The 25,398-nt window shown below is 43.9% G+C and overlaps 1 protein-coding gene across 2 annotated transcripts in view; it reads left to right on the forward strand.

The window, feature by feature from the left end:
* The window catches only part of LOC123751016 (uncharacterized), an 86,142-nt gene that overhangs the window by 12,701 nt on the left and 48,043 nt on the right, over positions 1-25,398 (forward strand). For both annotated transcript variants that reach the window (XM_069307764.1, XM_069307765.1), the window contains exon 7: positions 15,479-15,583. In XM_069307764.1, the coding sequence (XP_069163865.1) occupies positions 15,479-15,583 (105 nt within the window). The remainder of the gene's footprint in view (positions 1-15,478; positions 15,584-25,398) is intronic.

Below are 25,398 nucleotides of genomic sequence, written 5' to 3' on the forward strand. Positions count from 1 at the left end.
GACTTAACATGAGATGTAGAGAGTTTGCTGGAGGCGTGAGGCTCGCTTTCTGAAGGTCTTGACCTCACTTGAGCTGAAAAAATCGTGAGGGGGAGGTCGCACCCCATCGAGCCCCTGCTGAAAAAGAACCCCTGTTTGATATACCTTCAAGAAGAAGGAAGTGGACAAACGTCTCGATTGAGGAATAAGTCTGTGGACGTGTCAGTTCAAGTCATGGATTGCAGGGAGAGTGTGGAGCAGTCTCTATAGAGGTTTAGTGGGCGTCTGAGAGTGCCCTGGTGGCGACCGCTTAGTCAGTGAGCGCCGCGAGCAGACCAAATTCTGTGGTAAGCTCATTTTAACCAGTTAACGGTGATTGCCTATAGTTGGTCGTTAAGAAGAAGGAAGTGGACAAACGTCTCGATTGAGGAATAAGTCTGTGGACGTGTCAGTTCAAGTCATGGATTGCAGGGAGAGTGTGGAGCAGTCTCTATAGAGGTTTAGCGGGCGTCTGAGAGTGCCCTGGTGGCGACCGCTTAGTCAGTGAGCGCCGCGAGCAGACCAAATTCTGTGGTAAGCTCATTTTAACCAGTTAACGGTGATTGCCTATAGTTGGTCGTGTGCCTGGCGACAGTAGAAAGTGTCTATTGAAATATTAGGCATATTTTATTAAGGCAGAAAGCCTAAATAAGAGAATAGAGATGAGGGAGCCAGCTGGAGAGACGAGTGGCACGTCCTCTCCTGCCGGTTGCTTGTGGACCACCCAGAAGGTGGAGCGCTCCCAGGGAAGACAGAGAATGGACTTGCCTGGGCATGGGGGAGTCACCTCATGGCAGGCGGGAATGAGAGGGATGTCGAGTGGAGACATTTGTTATGTGTAGTTTATTTTAGTTATATGTTTGAAGAGAAACATCTTTATGGCGTGTCCATGGGATGCAGGTTTGTCAGGGGAAAGGAGTTGCCGAGAGAGCTTTGAGTCCAGTGGAGGGAGTTAGTGGATGAAACTCCAAGGCAGATGGGGGAACAGTGTACTCTAAGGAAGAGTACCCCACAGTAAGGAATAGGACCTAGAGGTGTTTGAGGAGAAACAGTGAAGAGGAATGTCACGTGCTTCTGTGGTACTAGTGGTGAAGCACCATTGCTGTTTAAGGAAAACTTCATGGTGTAGCAGCCGGAAGAGCTGTGGAAGACCCGGAGGTGAGTGATTGGATATTTTTGAATCAACGAATATTTATACTGATGTTTGTGTTGACGCAGCCATTGGCTGGATTCCTTGTGTATATTTATTTATATATATTCTAGGGCTGATAGTGCCATATAGTATTACTAGATTTAACCCACTTGGTGAGGATGGTAGCATAAGTGGCAAGCCAGTAGTTGGGTTAGCTCTTGATATAAGCAGCTGACAGAGTCATGATAAGATTGGATGCAACCTGATTATAATAGCATAGAGTATTGGAGTCACATTATTGTATCTTGTATGTATGTTGTACATGTTCACTGTCTATGTAAATGTATATAATTTGCCAGTGTTTGCCCTTGTCCAAGTGAGGCTTCTCAGAAAATAGAAAAGAAAGAGAGAGAAAGAACCACAGCTGTGGACAGGGTGGTACAAAATTATAATTCGAAGAAAGGGGGGATTGAGGAGGTCATACCAAAATAAGGAGAGAGTGGAGAGTCACAGTGGCTCCATTGGGTGTGTGTACGTGACAACGAGGCCAATGTTGGGGCCGCACCCCCTTAATGTGTGACGCTGAGCTACAAAGTCAAGGAAGCGTACAGGGTGATCTCCTGGTCAAAATACAAGCACTCTACAGGTTTTGGTTGGTTGTACAGAAGGGACGTACGCACTCGACTTACAACAGCATCATAATACAATACAAATCTTGTGTGGCTTTTCACCCTAGGACCAAGGAGTATGCACCAACCAATGATGGTGTTACGTCAGTGGCGTGTGAGATCACAGGAGCGCTCAATGAAGGCTTAGATTAAACTAGTATTATCACCAAGGGGTCATAAGAGTAGTGGCATTTTTAACATTGCAGGATATGCAAGGAGGTCTTGTACCAAATTATATCATTGCTTATTGTACTCTACCTCGCCAAACCCATCCATCCTAACCTAACCTAATACACCCACAAGCACACACACACACACACACACAAGGGAGGAGAGAGCTGTGGCGGCAGAAGCAAGGAAGAGGCGCAGGGCGAGAGGGGAAAACCAGGAAGTCACAGCTCCGAACACAACACTCCCAGAGGCGAGGGGGGAACCCACAACCAGCTACCCAGTAACACCAGAGGGGAGGACAACCCCGCCACCCTCCTCTGCATAGAAAATCCCCCTACCCCAAACCCTCCCTGCCCCCACTCAAATGTTCAGCCAAATCTCCCTCCCCCCACATCCAATCCTCGCCATTCAACCCCTCCCCTCCCGCCGAGTCCTCCCTCCCCCCCTTTCCTTCCTGTCCTCCCTCCCCTTTCACCCCATACCCTCCCTGTCCCTCTCCCTTCACTGGATCCCCTGCCCCTCATCCCAGTATCCTCTAAGACCCTGTTATCCACCTCACAGGTCCTCACACCCATGGAACAGCTTCCCCCACCAGCAGAACACTCACCAAGGAGGCGATTTGAGAAGGAACAGAAGAAAGTGAGCTTCAAAGCAATTTACACTAACATAGATGGAATTACAAATAAAGCAAATGAGCTTGAAGAATGGGTACTAGAGGAAAACCCAGACATAATAGCCCTCACAGAAACAAAGCTAACAAAAACGTTAACAAATGCAGTGTTCCCACAGGACTATTATGTTATGAGGAAAGAGAGGGAAGGAAGAGGTGGGGGTGGTGTAGCTCTACTGGTTAGAAAAGGCTGGGATTTTGAGGAAATGGTTATTCAGGGCTGTGAAGGTTTCAGTGACTACATAGCAGGTACCATAACAAATGGAGGGAAAAAATTATAGTCGTAATCATATATAATCCACCACCAAATGACAGAAGACCTAGACAGGAATATGATAGAAACAACATGGCCACTATTAACATAATAGAAAGAGGTGCTTCTGTTGCAAGCAGGAATGGATCTGGACTACTAATTATGGGAGACTTCAACCATGGGAAGATAGATTGGGAGAACAGAGACCCGCATGGAGGACCAGAAACATGGAGAGCTAAGGTGCTGGACGTGGCAACAAGAAACTTTCTAAGCCAGCACATCAAAGAACCAACAAGATAGAGAGGAGAAGATGAACCAGCAATGCTTGATTTGATATTTACCCTAAATGAGTGGGAGATAAGGGAAGTTAAGATGGAAGCGCCCTTGGGAATGAGTGACCACAGTGTATAGAACTTTGAGTACCTGGTAGAGCTAGGAATTGTCTCCCCCAAAAAAGAACTAGGAATCAAAAGGCTGGCATACCGAAAGGGGAATTATGAACAGATGAGAAGTTTCCTAAGTGAAATACCTTGGGACACAGACCTCAGAGATAAGTCTGTACAGGGTATGATGGACTATGTTACCCAAAAGTGTCAAGAGGCAGTTAACAGGTTCATCCCGGCCCAAAGGGAAAAATCCGAGAAGCAACAGAAGAATCCATGGTATAATAGGGCATGTATGGAAGCGAAGAAACTGAACAAAAGGGCGTGGAGGAACTTCCGGAATAACAGAACACCAGAAAGCAGAGAGAGATACCAGAGAACCAGGAATGAGTACGTCAGGGTGAGAAGAGAAGCAGAGAAAAATTTGGAAAATGATATAGCAAACAAAGCCAAGACCGAACCAAAGCTACTCCACAGTCACATCAGAAGGAAAACAACAGAGAAAGAACCGGTATTGAAACTTAGAACAGGCGAGGACAGGTATACAGAGAATGACAGAGAGGTGTGTGAAGAACTCAACAAGAGGTTCCAGGAGGTCTTCACAATAGAACAAGGTGAGGTCACTGTGCTAGGAGAAAGGGAGGTAAACCAGGCGGCCTTGGAAGAGTTCGAAATTACGAGAGAGGAGGTCAAGAGACACCTGCTGGATCTGAATGTTAGAAAGGCTGTTGGTCCAGATGGAATCTCACCATGGATACTAAAAGAGTGTGCAGAGGCACTTGCTTGCCACTCTCCATAGTGTATAGTAAGTCACTGGAGACGGGAGACCTACCAGAAATATGGAAGATGGCGAATGTGGTCCCAATATACAAAAAGGGCGACAGGCAAGAGGCACTGAACTACAGGCCAGTGTCCTTGACTTCTATACCATGCAGGGTGATGGAGAAGATCGTGAGAAAAAACCTGGTAACACATCTGGAGAGAAGGGACTTCGCGACAAATTGCCAACATGGGTTCAGGGAGGGTAAATCTTGCCTTACAGGCTTGATAGAATTTTACGATCAGGTGACAAAGATTAAGCAAGAAAGAGAGGGCTGGGCGGACTGCATTTTCTTGGTTTGTCGGAAAGCCTTTGACACAGTACCACATATGAGGCTGGTACATAAGGTGGAGAGACAGGCAGGTGTAGCTGGAAAGGTGCTCCAGTGGATAAGGGAGTATCTAAGCAATAGGAAGCAGAGAGTTACGGTGAGGGGTGAGACCTCCGATTGGCGTGAAGTCACCAGTGGAGTCCCACAGGGCTCTGTACTCGGTCCTATCTTGTTTCTGATAAATGTAAATGATCTCCCGGAGGGTATTAGGGAGGGTAAACATGGGTTCAGGGAGGGTAAATCTTGCCTTACAGGCTTGATAGAATTCTACGATCAGGTGACAAAGATTAAGCAAGAAAGAGAGGGCTGGGCGGACTGCATTTTCTTGGTTTGTCGGAAAGCCTTTGACACAGTACCACATAAGAGGCTGGTAAATAAGGTGGAGAGACAGGCAGGTGTAGCTGGAAAGGTGCTCCAGTGGATAAGGGAGTATCTAAGCAATAGGAAGCAGAGAGTTACGGTGAGGGGTGAGACCTCCGATTGGCGTGAAGTCACCAGTGGAGTCCCACAGGGCTCTGTACTCGGTCCTATCTTGTTTCTGATAAATGTAAATGATCTCCCGGAGGGTATCTATTCATTTCTCTGAATGTTTGAGACGATGCTAAAATTATGAGAAGGATTAAAACAGAAGAGGACTGTTTGAGGCTTCAAGAAGATCTAGAAAAGCTGAAGGAATGGTCGAACAAATGGTTGTTGGAGTTTAACCCAACCAAATGTAATGTAATGAAGATAGGTGTAGGGAGCAGGAGGCCAGATACAAAGTATCATCTGGGAGAGGAAATTTTTCAGAAGTCAGAGAAAGATAAAGACTTGGGGGTTGATATCACGCCAGACCTGTCTCCTGCAGTTATCTAGAGGATAACATCAGCGGCATATACCAGGCTGGCCAACATACGAACGGCATTCAGAAACTTGTGTAAAGAATCATTCATAACTTTGTATACCACATATGTCAGGCCAATCCTGGAGTATGCAGCCCAAGTATGGAGTCCATATCTAGTCAAGGATAAGACTAAACTGGAAAAGGTTCAAAGGTTTGCTACCAGACTAGTACCCGAGCTGAGAGGTATGAGCTACGAGGAGAGACTACGGGAATTAAACCTCACTTCGCTGGAAGACAGAAGAGTTAGAGGGGACATGATCACCACATTCAAGATTCTGAAGGGAATTGATAGCGAAGATAAAGACAGGCTATTTAACACAAGGGGCACACGCACAAGGGGACACAGGTGGAAACTGAGTGCCCAAATGAGCCACAGAGATATTAGAAAGAACTTGTTTAGTGTCAGAGTGGTTGACAAATGGAATGCATTAGGAAGTGATGTGGCGGAGGCTGACTCCATACACAGTTTCAAGTGTATGATATGGAGCCCAATAGGCTCAGGAATCTGTACACCTGTTGATTGACGCTTGAGAGGCGGAACCAAAGAGCCAGAGCTCAACTCCCGCAAACACAACTAGGTAAGTACTAGGTGAGTACAACACACAAACACATACACACATACACACACACACGCACGCACACACACACACACACACGCACGCACGCACACACACACACACACACACACACACACACACACACACACACACACACACACACACACACACACACACACACACACACACACACACACACACACACTGCAGACTGCATTTTCCTGGACTGCCAGAAAGCCTTTGATACAGTACCCCATCAAAGGCTGTTAAAAAAGTTTGAACTTTTTTAACAGGAGTAAAACGGAAGGTGCTCCGGTGGATAAGGAAGTACTTAAGCAACAGGAAACAACGAGTAATTGTGAGGGAGGAGACATCAGATTGGCGAGATGTCACCAGCGAAGTCCCACAGGGCTCAATATTTGCACTCATCCTATTTCTAATATATGTAAACGATCTTCTGGAGGGTATAAACTCATTCCTCTTAATGTTTGCTGATGATGCAAAAATTATGGGAAGAATCAAGACAGATGAAGATAAACAGAGACAACAGGATGACCTGGACAAACTGAAGGAATGGTCTAGAAAATGGCTGCTAAAGTTCAACTTAGGAAAGTAGTAATGAAATTAGGCGAAGGGAGCAGGAGGCTGAACACAAGGTACCATCTGGGAGGTGAAATCCTGCGAGAGTCAAATAGAGAGATAGAGAAAAAGATCCGGGGGTTGATATCAGACCGAACCCGTCCCCAGAAGCCCACATCAAAAGAATATCATCAGCGGCATATGCTAGGTTGGCTAACATAAGAACTGCCTTTAGAAACTTGTGTAAGGAATCGTTCAGGACCCTGAATACCACTTATGTCAGACCAATCCTGGAATATGCAGCTACAGGCTTGAGTCCATACCTAGATAAACACAAGACAAAGTTAGAGAAGATTGAGTGGTATGTCACCAGGCTCGTCCCGGAACTGAGAGGAAAGAGCTACGAGGAAAGGGTAAAGAAGTTGAACCTCACGTCCCTGGAAAACAGAAGAGTAAGTGGAGAAATGATAACCACCTACAAAATTTTCAGGGAAATTGACAGGGTGGACAAAGACACACTCTTCAGCACGGGTGGGACACGAACACGGGGACACAGGTGGAAATTTAGTACCCAAATGAGCGACAGAGACGTTAGAAAGAATTTTTTCAGTGTCAGAGTAGTTAATAAATGGAACGGACTAAGAAGTGATGTGGTGGAGACTGACTCCATACACAGTTTCAAGTGTAGATATGACAGAACCCATTAGGCCTAGGAATCTGTAAATCTGTTGATTGACGGTTGAGAGGCGGGACCAAAGAGCCAGAGTTCAACCCCCGCTAGCACAAATAGGTGAGTACACACAAACACACACACTCTCTCTCTCTCACACACACACACACACACACACACACTCTCTCTCTCTCTCACACACACACACACACACACACACACACACACACACTCTCTCTCTCACACACACACACACACACACACACACACACACACACACACACACACACACACACACACACACACACACACACACACACACACACACACACACACACACACACACACATCCGTAGTTTAATAGGGAATGTATGAAAACGAAAGGAGCTGAAAAGAGGGCATAGAGGATTTTCCGTAATAACAGAACACCAGAAAGTAGAGAGAGATACCAGAGAACCAGGAACGAGTATGTTAGTGTGAGAAGAGGAGCTGAGAAAAGGTATGAAAAAGATATAGCTAATAAATCCAACACCGAACCAATGCTACTACAGCCACATCAGGAGGACGACCACAGTGAAGGAACAAGTGATGAAACTTGAGACGTGTGCGAAGAACTCAACAAAAGGTTCCAGGAGGGCTGCAAGGGCTACAAAAAGGGCAACTTCTGTTGTAAACCCCTACAAGGGCTTTACAACAGAACAGGGGGAAGTCACGGTGCTTGGAGAGGAGCAGCATACCAGGCGACCTTGAAAAGGTTCGAAATTACAAGAGATGAGGTCAAGAAGCCCCTATTGGAGCTGGACGGAAAGGGAGAGAGGGAAAGAGAGAGAAAGAGAGAGAGAGAGAGAGATAGAGAGAGAGAGAGAGAGATAGAGAGAGAGGTTGGGAAGGAGAGAGAAAGATAAAGAGAGAGAGAGATAAAGAGAGAGAGAGAGAGAGAGAGAGAGAGAGAGAGAGAGAGAGAGAGAGAGAGAGAGAGAGAGAGAGAGAGAGAGAGAGAGAGAGAGAGAGAGAGAGAGAGAGAGAGGAGAGAGTGGGAGAGAAAGGAGAAAGTGGGAGAGAGAGTGAGGAGTGAGAGGGGAAGAGTATGTGTAAGGGGGATGCGGGGGACTGGGGGGTGGGGGGGGGGGTGGTGGCGACCAGGTCAGGTCAGGTCAGGTCAGATGGGAGGTAAGAGAGGAGGTGGGGTATAGTAGGGGCTTGGCTCTTTCCACAAAAGGTGTTAATCCTTTCTTCCCTGACTGAACGTTTGTGTGTGCGTTTTTGCATGTGCGTGCGTGCATACGTATGTGGGCGTGCGTGCGTGCGTGTGTCACGAGTCCCCTTAAGGAACTCGTGTGTGTGTGGGGGGGGGGGTCTGTGTGTGTGTGCGTGTGTGTGTGTATGTGTGTGTGTGCGTGTGTGTGTGTATGTGTGTGTGTGTGTGTGTGTGTGTGTGTGTGTGTGTGTGTGTGTGTGTGTGTGTGTGTGTGTGTGTGTGTGTGTGTGTGTGTGTGCATACTCACCTAGTTGTAATTACCTTGTTGTGCTTCCGGAGGTTGAGTTTTGGCTCTTTGGTCCCGCCTCTCAACCGTCAATCAACTGATGTACAGATTCCTGAGCCTACTGGGCTCTATCATATCTACATTTGAAACTGTGTATGGTGTCAGCCTCCACTACATCTTTGCCTAATGCATTCAATTTGTTAACTACTCTGACACTGAAAAAGTTCTTTCTAACGTCCCTGTGGCTCTTTTGGGTACTCAGTTTCCACCTGTGTCCCAAAGTTCGCATACCCCTCGTGTTAAGCAGTTTATCTTTATCTACCTTATCAATACCTTTGAGAATTTTGTGGGTAGTGTTCATGTCCCGCCTTACTCTTCTGTCTTCCAGTGTCGTCAGCTGCATTTCTCGTAGTCTTTCCTTGTAACTCATGGCTCATACCTCTGGAACCAGTCTAGTGGCATACCTCTGAACTTTTTCGAGCTTCCTCTTCTACTTATGCTACGGGGCTCTATGCTGGGGCTGCATACTCCAGGATATATCTTACATAAGTGGTGTACATGGTTCTGAATGCTTCCTTACACAGGTTCCTGAATGCAATTCTGATGCTAGCCAGCCTTGCATTCGCCGCTTAAGGTATTCTTCTTATGTGGGCTACAGGACACAAGTTTGCTGTGATATCAACTCCTAGATCTTTGTCCCTGTCCGCTTCATGATGTACTTCATCTCCTATTCTGTATCCTGTGTCTGGCCTCATGTTTCCACGGCCAAGTTTCATTAACTTGGATATACTATGGTTGAACTTTTGTAGCAATTTCTTGGACCATTCATTCAGTCTGTCCAGGTCATCTTGTAACCTCCTACTATCTTCTTCTGTTTTAATTCTCCTCATAAGTTTTCATCATCAACAAACAATGAGAGAACCGATTCTATACTCTCTGGGAGATCATTTACATATATCAGAAACAGTATAGGTCCAAAGACTGAACCCTACGGGACTCCACTGGTGACGTCTCGCCAGACTGAAACCTCATCCCTCACAGTGACTCGCTGTCTTCTACTGCTTAGGTACTCCCTTATACAACGGAGTACCTTCCCGTTCACTCCTGCTTGTAATTCGAGCTTTTTCATTAGCCTCTTGTGTGGTATTTTGTCAAAGGCTTTCTGGCAATCCAAAAATATGCAGTCTGCCCACCCTTCTCTTTCTTGCCTGATTTTTGTTGCCTGGTCGTAGAGGCAGGACTTGCCATTCCTGAATTCATGTTGATGCTTTGTTACAAAGTTCATTCGCTCCAGATCATCCACTAGCTTTTTTCCCACAATCTTCTTCATCAGCTTGCATGGTATGCATGTTAGGGACACTAACCTGTAGTTCCGTGCCTCCGGTCTCTCTCTCTTCTTGTATATCGATACTACATAAGCCGTCTTCCTAATTCTTGGCAGTTCCCCTGTTACCAGAGATGTGTTATACACTATGGACAGTGGCAGGCACAGTGCTTTTGCTCCTTCCTTTAGTATCCAAGGGGAGATTCCATCTAGGCCTTTAGTCTTTGTCACATCCAACTCTAGCAAAAGCTTCCATACTTCCCCAAAGGTAGTCTCAAACTCTTTTAGTGGTTCCTGGTTAACTATTTCCTCTCTTATCTCTGGAACTTCTCCATGCTCTAATGTGACAACCTCCTGGAATTTCTTATTCAGTTTCTCACACACTTCCTTGTCGTTTCATAGTGAATCTGTCTGCTCATATCCTATTATAGATCGTGGGTTGGTTGATGTTGTCGTGTTGATCCTTCTCTATGGACAACCCCAACCCACAACTCGGTAGAGTGCTTATACTAGGAGATCACCCTTGGCGCTTCTGGCTCTTGGAGAGGGGCTCAACGTCACACGTTTAGGGGATGCGGCTCCAACACTTAGCCTCGTTGTCATGTGCACACACCCACTCGAGCCGCTGTGACTCCCCACTCTCTCCTTATGAGATATGATCTCCTCAATCGCCTATGACTTACTAGTATTACCTCCTACCCTGTCCACAGCAGTGGTTCTTGGTTCTTTCTCTCTCTCTCTCCTTCTTTACTACCTCCTGGGAAGCCTCACTAGGACAAGGGCAAACACCGGCAAATTGGGATACATTTACTGGACAAAGCACATACACAATACATACACACATACAGTAATAATGAATCCTATACTCTATACTATCACAATCGGGTTGCACTCCAACACAACCAGAACTCTACCTTCAGCTTATCAAGTGGTATCCTATCTCCTGGTTCACCACCTGATACTATCAACCTCCTCAAGTTGATCAAGTCTACATACACTGTTGCACCATCAGCAAGATAATATATATATGTATCTATAAATGTGTACAAAGAAAATCAGCACTTGAATGCAATAACATATATCAGTATAAATGTTCATTGATACACAACAATGATCAATCGTTCACTCTATCAGTCCTAGAACGCATACGTCTGTAGGTAATCCAGCCTACGTCTGTGACTCTAAACTTCAGTATAAAACACTCCTTGACATAAGAATGCCAACAATCACTCACCTCTCACTGCGTCTTGCACGCTAATGACAACCAAACACTATCAACTCCCTACAAGTAATCCACCAGAACTTCCCTTCCACCTCTGGAAGTTCACTACCCTAATATCCTTAGGTTCTTCTGGGCTTCACTACCAGGATCCTCTGCAGCTCCTCCAGGCTGCTATCATGAAGTTTCCTTGAGCAACTACGGTGCTCCACCCTTCTGCTAGGGTCCTCCACAGCTCTCCTGGCTGCTACACCATGAAGTTTCCTCGAGCAACTATGGTGCTCCACCACCTCTACAGAAGCACGTGACACTCCTCTTCACTGCTTTTCCTCACAGCTCGAGGTCCTCTGCTCCACTACCTTGGAATCTCATCAATTAATTCATCTATGCTGGCTTCGAAGTTCTCAGCAACTTCTTCCCCAAAGACAAACCTGCAACCCATCGACACTCCAATAAAATGTTTCCCCTTTAACACATAAACAAAAATAATCACACAATATGTTTGCCTCAAATCTCTATCTGTCCTCTACATACAGTGAGAGTGGACTCCCCCATTTTGGGCGGGTCCATACTCCACCTCGCCCGGCGGGCCTCCTCACTCAGGGAGGGTCCTTCACCATCAGGAGCCGGGCTCCCTCAGTTGCCCGCCAGCGCTCAGAGGGGACGGATGTCGCTCCGTGTTCCTCCCTCTCCACTCTCTTATTTCAGGCTTTCTGCCTTATTAAAACATGTCTAACTTATCAATAAACATTGCTACTGTCGCTGGGCACACGACCAACTACAAGCAATCACTATGAACTGGCGTATATCGTGCTTACCACAGATTGTCTGGTCGAGGGCGCTCCTTCCTCTGACGAAGTTGGTCAGGGCGCTGCCACGGCCCACGATAATGCCTCAGGGTGATTTAATATCTGCTCGTCGACCAGGACTTGAGACCACAACGTTCCCAGCTCGATTCTACAGCTGGTACGTCTGCACACTTCTCTTCTCTTCGAGATATATCACTAGGGGTTCCCTTCTGACGGGAGCTCAACGGAGCGCGGCTTTCCCCTGCGATATCTGGTACTCAAGTGAGGTCAAAGCCCCTCCAGAAGCGAGCCTCACGCCTCCAGCAAAATGTTCACATTTCCTAGCCAGTCATTTATCTGTTTTCTTCTACACTGCCCATAATCTCAAACTGTTATATATATCCAAGCAACTATTTTACATATGGGTTATCACCTCAATATTTGCTAGACCTTCTAATAAGGTCAGGCTTGATGAATAACTCTCAAGGAGGGAGACTCGTTTCTCCTGCAGGCTGAGATCATAACAATCCTCAGTTTCATTAGCTGTACCTTTACTGTTGTTTTTCTCCTGATGTGGTTGTGCAGCAATTTTCGTTGAGTCTTTGCCTTGCTTGCAATATCATTTTCGTAATGCCCTTCTACCTCTCTTCTCAACCTGACATATTCATTCCCGGTACTCTGGTATCTTTCTCTGCTCTCAAGTGTCCTGTTATTTCTATAGTTTCTCCCCGCCTCTTTTACTTTGCTGCTTAGCTAGCCTACAGCTCTGATTATTTTTCATGGGTTTCTTATCTTCATTTCATTGTTTTCCTTGTGGAAAAGAATCTTGTATGCTTCCTCCTTACACTTCTGCCTGATGTAATCCATCATGTCGTGTGCCGTCTTTCCCCTGAGCTCTGTTTCCCATGTTATATCTGTTAGGAAATTTCTTATCTCCCCATAGTTTCCCTTTTGAAATACCAGCCATTTGTTTTTAGTACCCCTCCTCGGGTTCATTAACCCTTCTTCAATCAGATTCTCAAACGTCAGTACACTGTGGTCATTCATTCTTACTGGGGCCTCGAAACCGATTTCCCTTATATCGGAGTAAATTCAGAGTGAAGGGGTCGAGTCTCGCTGGTTCATCGTTTCCTCTCATTCTTGTGGATTCCCTAACATGCTTGCTTAAAAAATTGCTTGTCGTCACCTCCAATAGTTTTGTTCTCTATGTATCCTCATCTCCACGCGGTTCTATGTTCTAGCAATCTATCCTTCCGTTATTGAAGTCCTCCCATGATGAGCAGATGGGATCTATTTCTACAGGCAGTAGAGGCTGCCCTCTCAATTAAAGTGTTAACTGCTCTGTTGGTGTTGTTGTCATTCTCTTGCCTAGGTCTTCTGTTATTTGGTGGAGGGTTATACATCACTGCTACTACTACTCTTGGTCCTCCCTTTGTCATGATGCTTGTTATGTAGTCTCTGAATCCCTCGCAGCCTGGGATAACCATCTCCAGGAAACTCCATTCTTTTCTCATTAGTAGGGCCACTTCACCTCCTCCCCTTCCTTCCCTCTCTTTCCTTATTACAGTGTAATCCTGGGGAAACACCGCATTTGTTATGATTCCTGTGACTTTTGATTCTGTAAGTCCGATTACATCTGAGTTCACTTCTTGTGCTCTTTCCCTTAGATCACTTGCCTTGCTTGTAATCCCATCTATGTTTGAGTACAACACCATGAAACTGATCCTCTTCTGTCCTTTCTCAGCTTCTGTTGGTTCCCCTGAAGCAGGAAAACAAGGAGGGTCCGGGATGGGAGGGCCTAGGAAGGGGGGACCTGGGAGATCTGGGGTGTACGGGGGCTAGGAGGATCTGGTAAGAGGAGGGAGGTGGAGGAGGGAGGGCCTTGGGATGGGGAGAGGGGATGAAGAGAGGGCTTGGGGTGAAGGAGGAGGCTTCGGAAGGTGAGTGAGAGGGGGGAGGCTTGGGATAGTGTTGGAGAAGGGGATGCTTGGTGGGGTTATCTTGAGGTTATCTTGAGATGATTTCGGTGCTTTAGTGTCCCCGCGGCCCGGTCCTCGACCAGGCCTCCACCCCGAGGAAGCAGCCCGTGACAGCTGACTAACTCCCAGGTACCTATTTACTGCTAGGTAACAGGGGCATTCAGGGTGAAAGAAACTTTGCCCATTTGTTTCTGCCTCGTGCGGGAATCGAACCCGCGCCACAGAATTACGAGTCCTGCGCGCTATCCACCAGGCTACGAGGTCCCTACGAGGGGTATGGGAGGAGGGAGGGCTCGAGGAGTTGGGGGGAGAAGGGGGGCTTGGGGGGCAGGAGAGAAGGAAGGGAGAAGCTGAGGGGGGTGAGGAAGAATGGAGGGCTTAGGGGGGGGGGAAATGGAGGGCTTGGAGGTGGGGGGGGGCTAATGGAGGGCATTAGGGGAAAAGGGAGGGCTTGGGGGGTGGGGTGAGAAGGAAGGTCCTGGGAAGGGGGAGTGGAGGGAGGGTGCCCTAAGTGGGCACCTAGTGGAGACCTGGCAGATAGGATGTTATTGGGTGGAAGGGGAGGGGGTAATGTTTCTCTCACTGTGGCTGTTGAAATGCTTGTGAAGGGTTCCCCACTCCCCTCTGGGATTGTAAGGTTTGGTGTTATGGTTCCCTGATTCCTTTCTTTCTCCCTGCGCTCCTTCCTCATGGCTGCTGCCCTCATTCTCTCATCCGTTGTCATATCTCTCTGCAGGAATACTTTTTTGAACTTCAGTACATTTGCTAGTCTGCTCTTCATTGCTAACATATCCTCTTTTGTGTTATCGTTTATGAATACCACCTCTATCAATCGGTCTCTATTGTTGTATTGTCCGAGCCTGAAAATCTTTTCTGGTCAGCCCTCGCCATCTTTACCCTTTTAAGGATCTCATTAACTTCGTTTTTGTCCTTGTAAAAGTCCCCTCTGCAGGAACATTACCATCTCCTTGAGGGATGGTTTGTGTTTGGCATTGGGGAGGATTCTCTTTCAGACTTCCTATTTCCTCCTTTGCTGCCTTCAGCTCATCTTGCAGGTTGATTACTGTCACCCTGATTACCCTCAGTCCTTCACTGAATTGACTCCACATATGTCTGATTGTTTTCTTAATCCAGGCATCCTGACCCACCCATCCTCTGAGTTTGTTCCTGCCATGTTAGTCTCCCTGCCCCTTCTCCTGTATGTGTGTATGAGATTGTATTTTCAATTTGTGCCTGGAGAATCGAGCTATAGGCTCTTGGACCCTGCCTTTTTAACAAATCTATATTCCTCAGTTATGTCTACTAAATATATTTCCCTCCAACACACACACACATCCCCAGAAAACGGCCTGTAGCAGCTGTCTAACTCCCAGATACTTATTTACTGCTTAGTGAATAGTGAGTGACCTCAGGTGAAAGGAAACATTTACCAACTGCTTCTATCCTACCCCGGGGATTCATTCTGCAATCCTCAGTTTTATTTAATTTACGTAGCCGACTGAGCCAAAGGAGCCGGGAATATGTGTATGTGACTGATATTTCATTACAGCATGAGGAGGGGTTGTGGTTCACAGGGCTGAAGACACTATTGGAGTACGAGGTGACCAGCTTCAACATGACGATCCTGCATGGCCACCTCACTTCAGGCCAGCGGGTGAGTCTATGAATATAGGTTCTGTTTTCATTCACCTCTTCTCATAGCACACAGCACTCGCTTGCTCCTCTACCTTCTCATATTCTTTTCCTAACGTTACACTCCTCCATTCTCATACTCGGCCTCCTCACTCAACATTACGCTGTCACCCACATCACTCAACACTCATGCTCCCTTTTACTCGTGGGTCAAAGACATGAATAAAGAAATATCGTGCTGCACATAGGATTCAATGGACGCGTTCACAACCAGTCAGATTGCTGAGTTGTCCTGAGTACACTGGACTAGCCAGTGTATTGAGGACTCAGACAGACTCGGACCTCAGAACGCATTATCAAACTGAGCGCTCACTCATGAATAATCGAATGAAGATATAATCAGAGCGAAATCACAAATGATTCAACGGACGCACTCATTACACACAGCTCCCTTCTCTGTCACGCTATATCATTGCAATTATTTTGACAAATTGTCATTTATTAAATATTTCCTATTACACTTTTGTAGATAAGAGAGAAGTTACATCACGCAACCCAAACATACATTGTGCTTCCTCATTTATTATACAAGCACTCATACTCACGTTGTCTCTTTCTCAGCCGTCTTCCCTTTATATAAACACGGTATATATATATATATATATATATATATATATATATATATATATATATATATATATATATATATATATATAAATATATATATATATATATATAAATATATATATATATATATATATATATATATATATATATATATATATATATTATATATATATATATATATATATATTATATATATATATATATATATATATATATATATATATATATATATATATATATATATATATATATATATATATATATATATATATATATATATATATATATATATATATATATATTATTAAATATGACCGAAAAAGTAAGATTAATAATTCTAACACGAATTTTCTCAATCTTTCGTACATTTCTTTTCACTGTTGGAGGTAAATAAAAAATCAATTCTCCAAAATTCATTTTTATTTCTAGTCTGACGCGACACGAGCGAGTTTCGTAAAACTTATTACATTTTCAAAGACTTTAGTTTACAAATACACAACTGAATAGAACTTATGCATCTCCGATTTTATATCTACATTTTAGTGAGGTGGATGGGGTGAGGTGGCATTAATAGGGTATTAATTTCATCAACACAAGACAGAACAAGAGGTGGCATTAATAGGGTATTAATTTCATCAACACAAGACAGAACACGAAACAATGGGTATTGAATAGAAGTGTTTGTAGAAAGCCTATTGGTCCATATTTCTTGATGCTTCTATATTGGATAGGAGTTTTGAGGTGGGTATAATATAGTTGTGCATTAATTGGCTGTTGATTGCTGGTGTTGACTTCTTGATGTGTAGTGCCTCACAAACGTCAAGCCGCCTGCTATCGCTGTATATATCGATGATTTCTGTGTTGTTTACTAGGATTTCTCTGGCGATGGTTTGGTTGTGGGAAGAGATTATATGTTCCTTAATGTTCCTCCTTAACGTTAAATAGCTTCAGCTATCACTTCCTTTCGTCCGGTCGTGATGGTCAAGCGGATTAAGGCGTCCCTGTACATACCAGTTGCGTTGCTCCTGGCAGTATGGGTTCGAGTCACTTCTGGGGTGTGAGTTTTCAGTTGTATATAGTCCTGGGGACCATTCAGGCTTGTTTGCATATATATATATATATATATATATATATATATATATATATATATATATATATATATATATATATATATATATATATATATATATATATATATGACAATGTCAGACCACGGAGGAAAATGAAACAGGAATTTCCTTAAGTACTTTCGTATATTAAATACATTCCTTCTGAAGATGTATTTAATATACGAAAGTACTTAAGGAAATTCCTGTTTCATTTTCCTCCGTGGTCTGACATTGTCACATTCTTAATCACGTGTTTATTTTCGTGGTATACACACACATATATATATATATATATATATATATATATATATATATATATATATATATATATATATATATATATATATATATATATATATATATATATATATATATATATATATATATATATATATATATATATATATATATGTTTCATTGAATATGACCGCATATTCTGTATTTATTATTTTCTGGTTTAGGGCTTCTATCCCTCTAACTATTTTCTTAGCATCAGGGCTTAATTGAAATAGGAGTTCTCCAAAACTCATTTTCGTACTTTTAAGGTGAAGAAAAGAAGTGATTTACTATAGAGTGTATTACACTTATTTGTATAATTTGCACGACGTTTCGAACCTCCATGGTTCATTCTCAAGTGAACAGATCTTACAATACTAGTTGATTTTATACCCGCATTAGGTCAGGTGATAATACAATGAAGGTGAAAACATGGGGGGATACATAAGGGATAAACATAGGGGCTGCAGAAGGCTTATTGGCCCATACGAGGCATCTCCTATCTAAACACAAAGATTAATCCAGTGTAATTGGCCTGTTATGTTGGACATTGTCTTCTGTGTTGGCATCGATATGTTCTTGTCTTGTCCTTACTCTCATGGTGGGTAGAGTAAAAAGTTCCGTGATTTGGGTGTTCATGGTAGGTCGCTCTATTCTTATGTGAATTGCCTCAAGAATTTGTAATCTTCTTGAATCTTGGGTTTTGTCTATTATGCAAGTATTCTTGTTCAACATTTCTCTTGTTAGAGTAATGTAATGGGCTTGTCTCATGTGATTCCTAGGGGCACCAGATTGAAGATGGCATGTCAAACGCCTCGTCAGCTTGGTCGACGTAATACCTATGTACTTACATTGAAGGTTACATCCTTCGTGGGGGCAAGTGTACATGTATACAACGCTTGACTGCTGTAGAGGGTTCTCCGTCGGCTTCGGGCTGTTTTTGATAAGGAGTTCGGAAGTCTTCTTGGTTTTGTAGAATATTATCAGGTTTATGTTTTGGTTAGGAGTAGTGCTTTTTACTCCTTTACGGATTATTTCTTTCATTATTCTTTCCTCTTTTATATGTTCACTGTGCATGGTTGATTTGTAATATAATTTTATTGGGGGTGTTGTGGTTTCTGTTCTAGGTTCTGAATTATACCAACGGTCCAAGTGTCTTCTTATAGCAGCGTTTATTTCCGCGTTGCTATATCCGTTGTTCACCAATACCTGAGTTACTCTTTCAAACTCTCTACTCACGTTGCTCCATTCAAAGCAGTGGGTAAGCGCTCGACGAATATAAGCATTGAGAACACTGGCTTTGTATCTTTGGGGGCACTCACTTCTACCGTTCAGGCATAATCCTATGTTGGTGGGCTTGGTATATACGTTGGTGCTTAAAGAGGTTCCTGTTTTTGTTATTAGTACATCCAAGAATGGCAGACTGTTATTTTCACTATTTTCATGTGTAAATCGGAGTACTGACTCTCTCTCTAGGTGTCTTTTTAGGTCAATTAGTTCATCTGAGTCTTTTACTATTACGAATATGTCATCTACATAACGGCAGTATACAGTTGGTTTTTGTCTGCTACTGAAGACCCTATCTTCGATGGTTCCCATATAAAAATTAGCAAATAAAACTCCTAAGGGGGAGCCCATTGCTACTCCGTCTATTTGTAAATACATGTCTCCTTGTGGACTGATGAAAGGGGCTTCCTTTGTACATGCTTCGAGAAGACTTTTCAAGTGTGGCTCAGGTATGTCTAATTTGGGGGTGCTCTCGTCTCTGTATACTCTGTCCAGTATCATTCCTATGGTTGTGTCGACTGGGACGTTGGTAAAAAGGGATTCAACGTCCAGGGAAGCGATGATTCCATCGGGCTGGGTAGATTTGATCAATTCTAGGAAATCTGCTGATGATTGTAGACTAAACTTACTTGGAGTGTATGGAGTTAGGAGTTCATTGAGTTTCTTTGCCAGGTGATAAGTTGGGGTTGGTATTTGGCTGATTATAGGGCGTAGTGGGTTACCTGGTTTATGCGTCTTAACATTGCCGTAGGCATATCCTAAGCCATAGTCGCCTTGAAGTTTATTGAAATGCACACTACCTTTCTTTGCGTTGATTGCTGTAATTGTTTTGTTTACTTTCCGCTTAAGGTCTTCTACGGGGTTCCTCGTGATTCGTTGAAATTTGGAGTCGTCACTTAGGATGTCGCTAATTTTGTTCATGTATTCATGGGTAGGAATCAATACATATGCTGCTGTTTTGTCGGCTTTTCTTATTGTTTCCAACTTATCACCTGGCAAAGAAACTCAATGAACTCCTAACTCCATACACTCCAAGTAAGTTTAGTCTACAATCATCAGCAGATTTCCTAGAATTGATCAAATCTACCCAGCCCGATGGAATCATCGCTTCCCTGGACGTTGAATCCCTTTTTACCAACGTCCCAGTCGACACAACCATAGGAATGATACTGGACAGAGTATACAGAGACGAGAGCACCCCCAAATTAGACATACCTGAGCCACACTTGAAAAGTTTTCTCGAAGCATGTACAAAGGAAGCCCCTTTCATCAGTCCACAAGGAGACATGTATTTACAAATAGACGGAGTAGCAATGGGCTCCCCCTTAGGAGTATTATTTGCTAATTTTTATATGGGAACCATCGAAGATAGGGTCTTCAGTAGCAGACAAAAACCAACTGTATACTGCCGTTATGTAGATGACATATTCGTAATAGTAAAAGACTCAGATGAACTAATTGACCTAAAAAGACACCTAGAGAGAGAGTCAGTACTCCGATTTACACATGAAAATAGTGAAAATAACAGTCTGCCATTCTTGGATGTACTAATAACAAAAACAGGAACCTCTTTAAGCACCAACGTATATACCAAGCCCACCAACATAGGATTATGCCTGAACGGTAGAAGTGAGTGCCCCCAAAGATACAAAGCCAGTGTTCTCAATGCTTATATTCGTCGAGCGCTTACCCACTGCTCTGAATGGAGCAACGTGAGTAGAGAGTTTGAAAGAGTAACTCAGGTATTGGTGAACAACGGATATAGCAACGCGGAAATAAACGCTGCTATAAGAAGACACTTGGACCGTTGGTATAATTCAGAACCTAGAACAGAAACCACAACACCCCCAATAAAATTATATTACAAATCAACCATGCACAGTGAACATATAAAAGAGGAAAGAATAATGAAAGAAATAATCCGTAAAGGAGTAAAAAGCACTACTCCTAACCAAAACATAAACCTGATAATATTCTACAAAACCAAGAAGACTTCCGAACTCCTTATCAAAAACAGCCCGAAGCCGACGGAGAACCCTCTACAGCAGTCAAGCGTTGTATACATGTACACTTGCCCCCACGAAGGATGTAACCTTCAATGTAAGTACATAGGTATGACGTCGACCAAGCTGACGAGGCGTTTGACATGCCATCTTCAATCTGGTGCCCCTAGGAATCACATGAGACAAGCCCATGACATTACTCTAACAAGAGAAATGTTGAACAAGAATACTTGCATAATAGACAAAACCCAAGATTCAAGAAGATTACAAATTCTTGAGGCAATTCACATAAGAATAGAGCGACCTACCATGAACACCCAAATCACGGAACTATTTACTCTACCCACCATGAGAGTAAGGACAAGACAAGAACATATCGACGCCAACACAGAAGACAATGTCCAACATAACAGGCCAATTACACTGGATTAATCTTTGTGTTTAGATAGGAGATGCCTCGTATGGGCCAATAAGCCTTCTGCAGCCCCTATGTTTATCCCTTATGTATCCCCCCCATGTTTTCACCTTCATTGTATTATCACCTGACCTAATGCGGGTATAAAATCAACTAGTATTGTAAGATCTGTTCACTTGAGAATGAACCATGGAGGTTCGAAACGTCGTGCAAATTATTCAAATAAGTGTAATACACTCTATAGTAAATCACTTCTTTTCTTCACCTTAAAAGTACGAAAATGAGTTTTGGAGAACTCCTATTTCAATTAAGCCCTGATGCTAAGAAAATAGTTAGAGGGATAGAAGCCCTAAACCAGAAAATAATAAATACAGAATATGCGGTCATATTCAATGAAACATGTTTGAAAGAAAACCTGCTGCCAGTATACACCAATATATATATATATATATATATATATATATATATATATATATATATATATATATATATATATATATATATATATATATATATATATAACTGAAAACTCACACCCCAGAAGTGACTCGAACCCATACTCCCAGAAGCAACGCAACTGGTATGTACAAGACGCCTTAATCCACTTGACCATCACGACCGGACATAATGAGGTGATAGCCGAGGCTATTTGAACCACCCCACCGCCGGCACTCGGATAGTAATCTTGGGCATAGCATTTTACCAAATCACCTCATTCTTTGGGGCACACGTGAGGAACACAAATGCGAACAAGCCTGAATGGTCCCCAGGACAATATGCAACTGAAAACTCACACCCCAGAAGTGACTTGAACCCATACTCCCAGAAGCAACGCAACTGGTATGTACAAGACGCCTTAATCCACTTGACCATCACGACCGGACATAATGAGGTGATAGCCGAGGCTATTTGAACCACCCCACCGCCGGCATTCGGATAGTAATCTTGGGCATAGCATTTTACCAAATCACCTCATTCTTTGGGGCACACGTGAGGAACACAAATGCGAACAAGCCTGAATGGTCCCCAGGACAATATGCAACTGAAAACTCACCCCAGAAGTGACTCGAACCCATACTCCCAGAAGCAACGCAACTGGTATGTACAAGACGCCTTAATCCACTTGACCATCACGACCGGACATAATGAGGTGATAGCCGAGGCTATTTGAAGCACCCCACCGCCGGCACTCGGATAGTAATCTTGGGCATAGCATTTTACCAAATCACCTCATTCTTTGGGGCACACGTGAGGAACACAAATGCGAACAAGCCTGAATGGTCCCCAGGACAATATGCAACTGAAAACTCACACCCCAGAAGTGACTCGAACCCATACTCCCAGAAGCAACGCAACTGGTATGTACAAGACGCCTTAATCCACTTGACCATCATGACCGGACATAATGAGGTGATAGCCGAGGCTATTTGAACCACCCCACCGCCGGCACTCGGATAGTAATCTTGGGCATAGCATTTTACCAAATCACCTCATTCTTTGGGGCACACGTGAGGAACACAAATGCGAACAAGCCTGAATGGTCCCCAGGACAATATGCAACCAGGAGGCCTGGTCGACGACCGGGCCGCGGGGACGCTAAGCCCCGGAAGCACCTCAAGGTAACCTCAAGGTAGCCAAAGTAGCCGAAGGAAGATCCACTGCGATATGGTACGAACAAGCCACTGGGTACTACTCTTTCAAGCCTGGTAAAAAGATATCCAGAGATATTGCAGTAGCTATACTCAGACTCCCACTTGGTTACAAGTGCTGGGAAGTAATAAAGCCAATGGTTAAAGAGTGTCATATCTGTAGAACAGATGCAGAGGCGCCACTATTACATCACTTACTGGAATGTAAAGCAACTGAAGCCCTGTGCATCAAATTCAACATTAATCCAAGGAGAGCAGCTGTTTTAGATGCAAAATCCACAGCGACTACAATGGTTAGAAAAGTAGTTGAAGAATGGGACTCACTACTGAACATTCTTTATCGATATCCGCCATCAAAATAATGTTGTTAAAGCAAGACATAAACCGGTGCGCTTATACAGAAGCGAGAAAGAAACAACAGAAAAGGAGGAAACCCCACCACCATTTAAAACTTTATCCCAATTATCACATTTAGAAGGTAATTGCGAATAGCCAAACTCAATTACGAACTCACTATAGTCCGTGTAACATGGATCTTTCGTTCTCAGTTTCACAATTTCACCTTCACCATTAATATGACCCAACCACCTTCTCCATTAATATGACCCACCAACCTTCACCATTAATATGACCCACAACCTGCACCATTAATATGACCCACAACCTTCACCACTAATATGACCCACCAACCTTCACCATTAATATGACCCACCAACCTTCACCATTAATATGACCCATAACCTGCACCATTAATATGACCCACAACCTTCACCATTAATATGACCCACAACCTTCACCATTAATATGACCCACCAACCTGCACCATTAATATGACCCACAACCTTCACCATTAATATGACCCACCAACCTGCACCATTAATATGACCCACCAACCTGCACCATTAATATGACCCACCAACCTGCACCATTAATATGACCCACCAACCTTCACCATTAATATGACCCACCAACCTTTACCATTAATATGACCCACCAACCTGCACCATTAATATGACCCACCAACCTGCACCATTAATATGACCCACCAACCTGCACCATTAATATGACCCACCAACCTGCACCATTAATATGACCCACCAACCTTCACCATTAATATGACCCACAACCTGCACCATTAATATGACCCACAACCTTCACCATTAATATGACTCACAACCTTCACCATTAATATGACCCACCAACCTGCACCATTAATATGACCCACCAACCTGCACCATTAATATGACCCACCAACCTGCACCATTAATATGACCCACCAACCTTCACCATTAATATGACCCACCAACCTTCACCATTAATATGACCCAACCACCATCACCATTAATATGACCCACAACCTTCACCATTAATATGACCCACCAACCTGCACCATTAATATGACCCACCAACCTGCACCATTAATATGACCCACCAACCTGCACCATTAATATGACCCACCAACCTGCACCATTAATATGACCCACAACCTTCACCATTAATATGACCCACAACCTTCACCATTAATATGACCCACCAACCTGCACCATTAATATGACCCACCAACCTGCACCATTAATATGACCCACCAACCTGCACCATTAATATGACCCACCAACCTTCACCATTAATATGACCCACCAACCTTCACCATTAATATGACCCAACCACCATCACCATTAATATGACCCACAACCTTCACCATTAATATGACCCAACCACCATCACCATTAATATGACCCACAACTTTCACCATTAATATGACCCACCAACCTGCACCATTAATATGACCCACCAACCTGCACCATTAATATGACCCACCAACCTGCACCATTAATATGACCCACAAACCTTCACCATTAATATTACCCTCCAATCTTCACCATTAATTTAATATGACCCACCAACCTGCACCATTAATATGACCCACCAACCTGCACCATTAATATGACCCACCAACCTGCACCATTAATATGACCCGCCAACCTGCACCATTAATATGACCCACCAACCTTCACCATTAATATGACCCACAAACCTTCACCATTAATATGACCCACCAACCTGCACCATTAATATGACCCACCAACCTGCACCATTAATATGGCCCACCAACCTGCACCATTAATATGACCCACCAACCTGCACCATTAATATGACCCACCAACCTGCACCATTAATATGACCCACAAACCTTCACCATTAATATTACCCACCAATCTTCACCTAACCCATCCCAAGAGCACCTCACCCTCACACCTTCAACCCACCTCTCGCACCTTCACCTCGCTCCTCACATCTCGGACCTTCACCTTACCCCTCCCACCAACACCTCACCTCACATCTTGGACCTTCACCTCACCCCTCCCACCAACACCTCACCTCACACTCATATCTTCACCTCACATCTTGGACCTTTCATCTCACCCCTCCCACCAACACCTCACCTCACATCTTGGACCTTTCATCTCACC

The sequence above is a fragment of the Procambarus clarkii genome, chromosome 61, assembly GCF_040958095.1.
Source record: "Procambarus clarkii isolate CNS0578487 chromosome 61, FALCON_Pclarkii_2.0, whole genome shotgun sequence".
Taxonomy (NCBI): domain Eukaryota; kingdom Metazoa; phylum Arthropoda; class Malacostraca; order Decapoda; family Cambaridae; genus Procambarus; species Procambarus clarkii.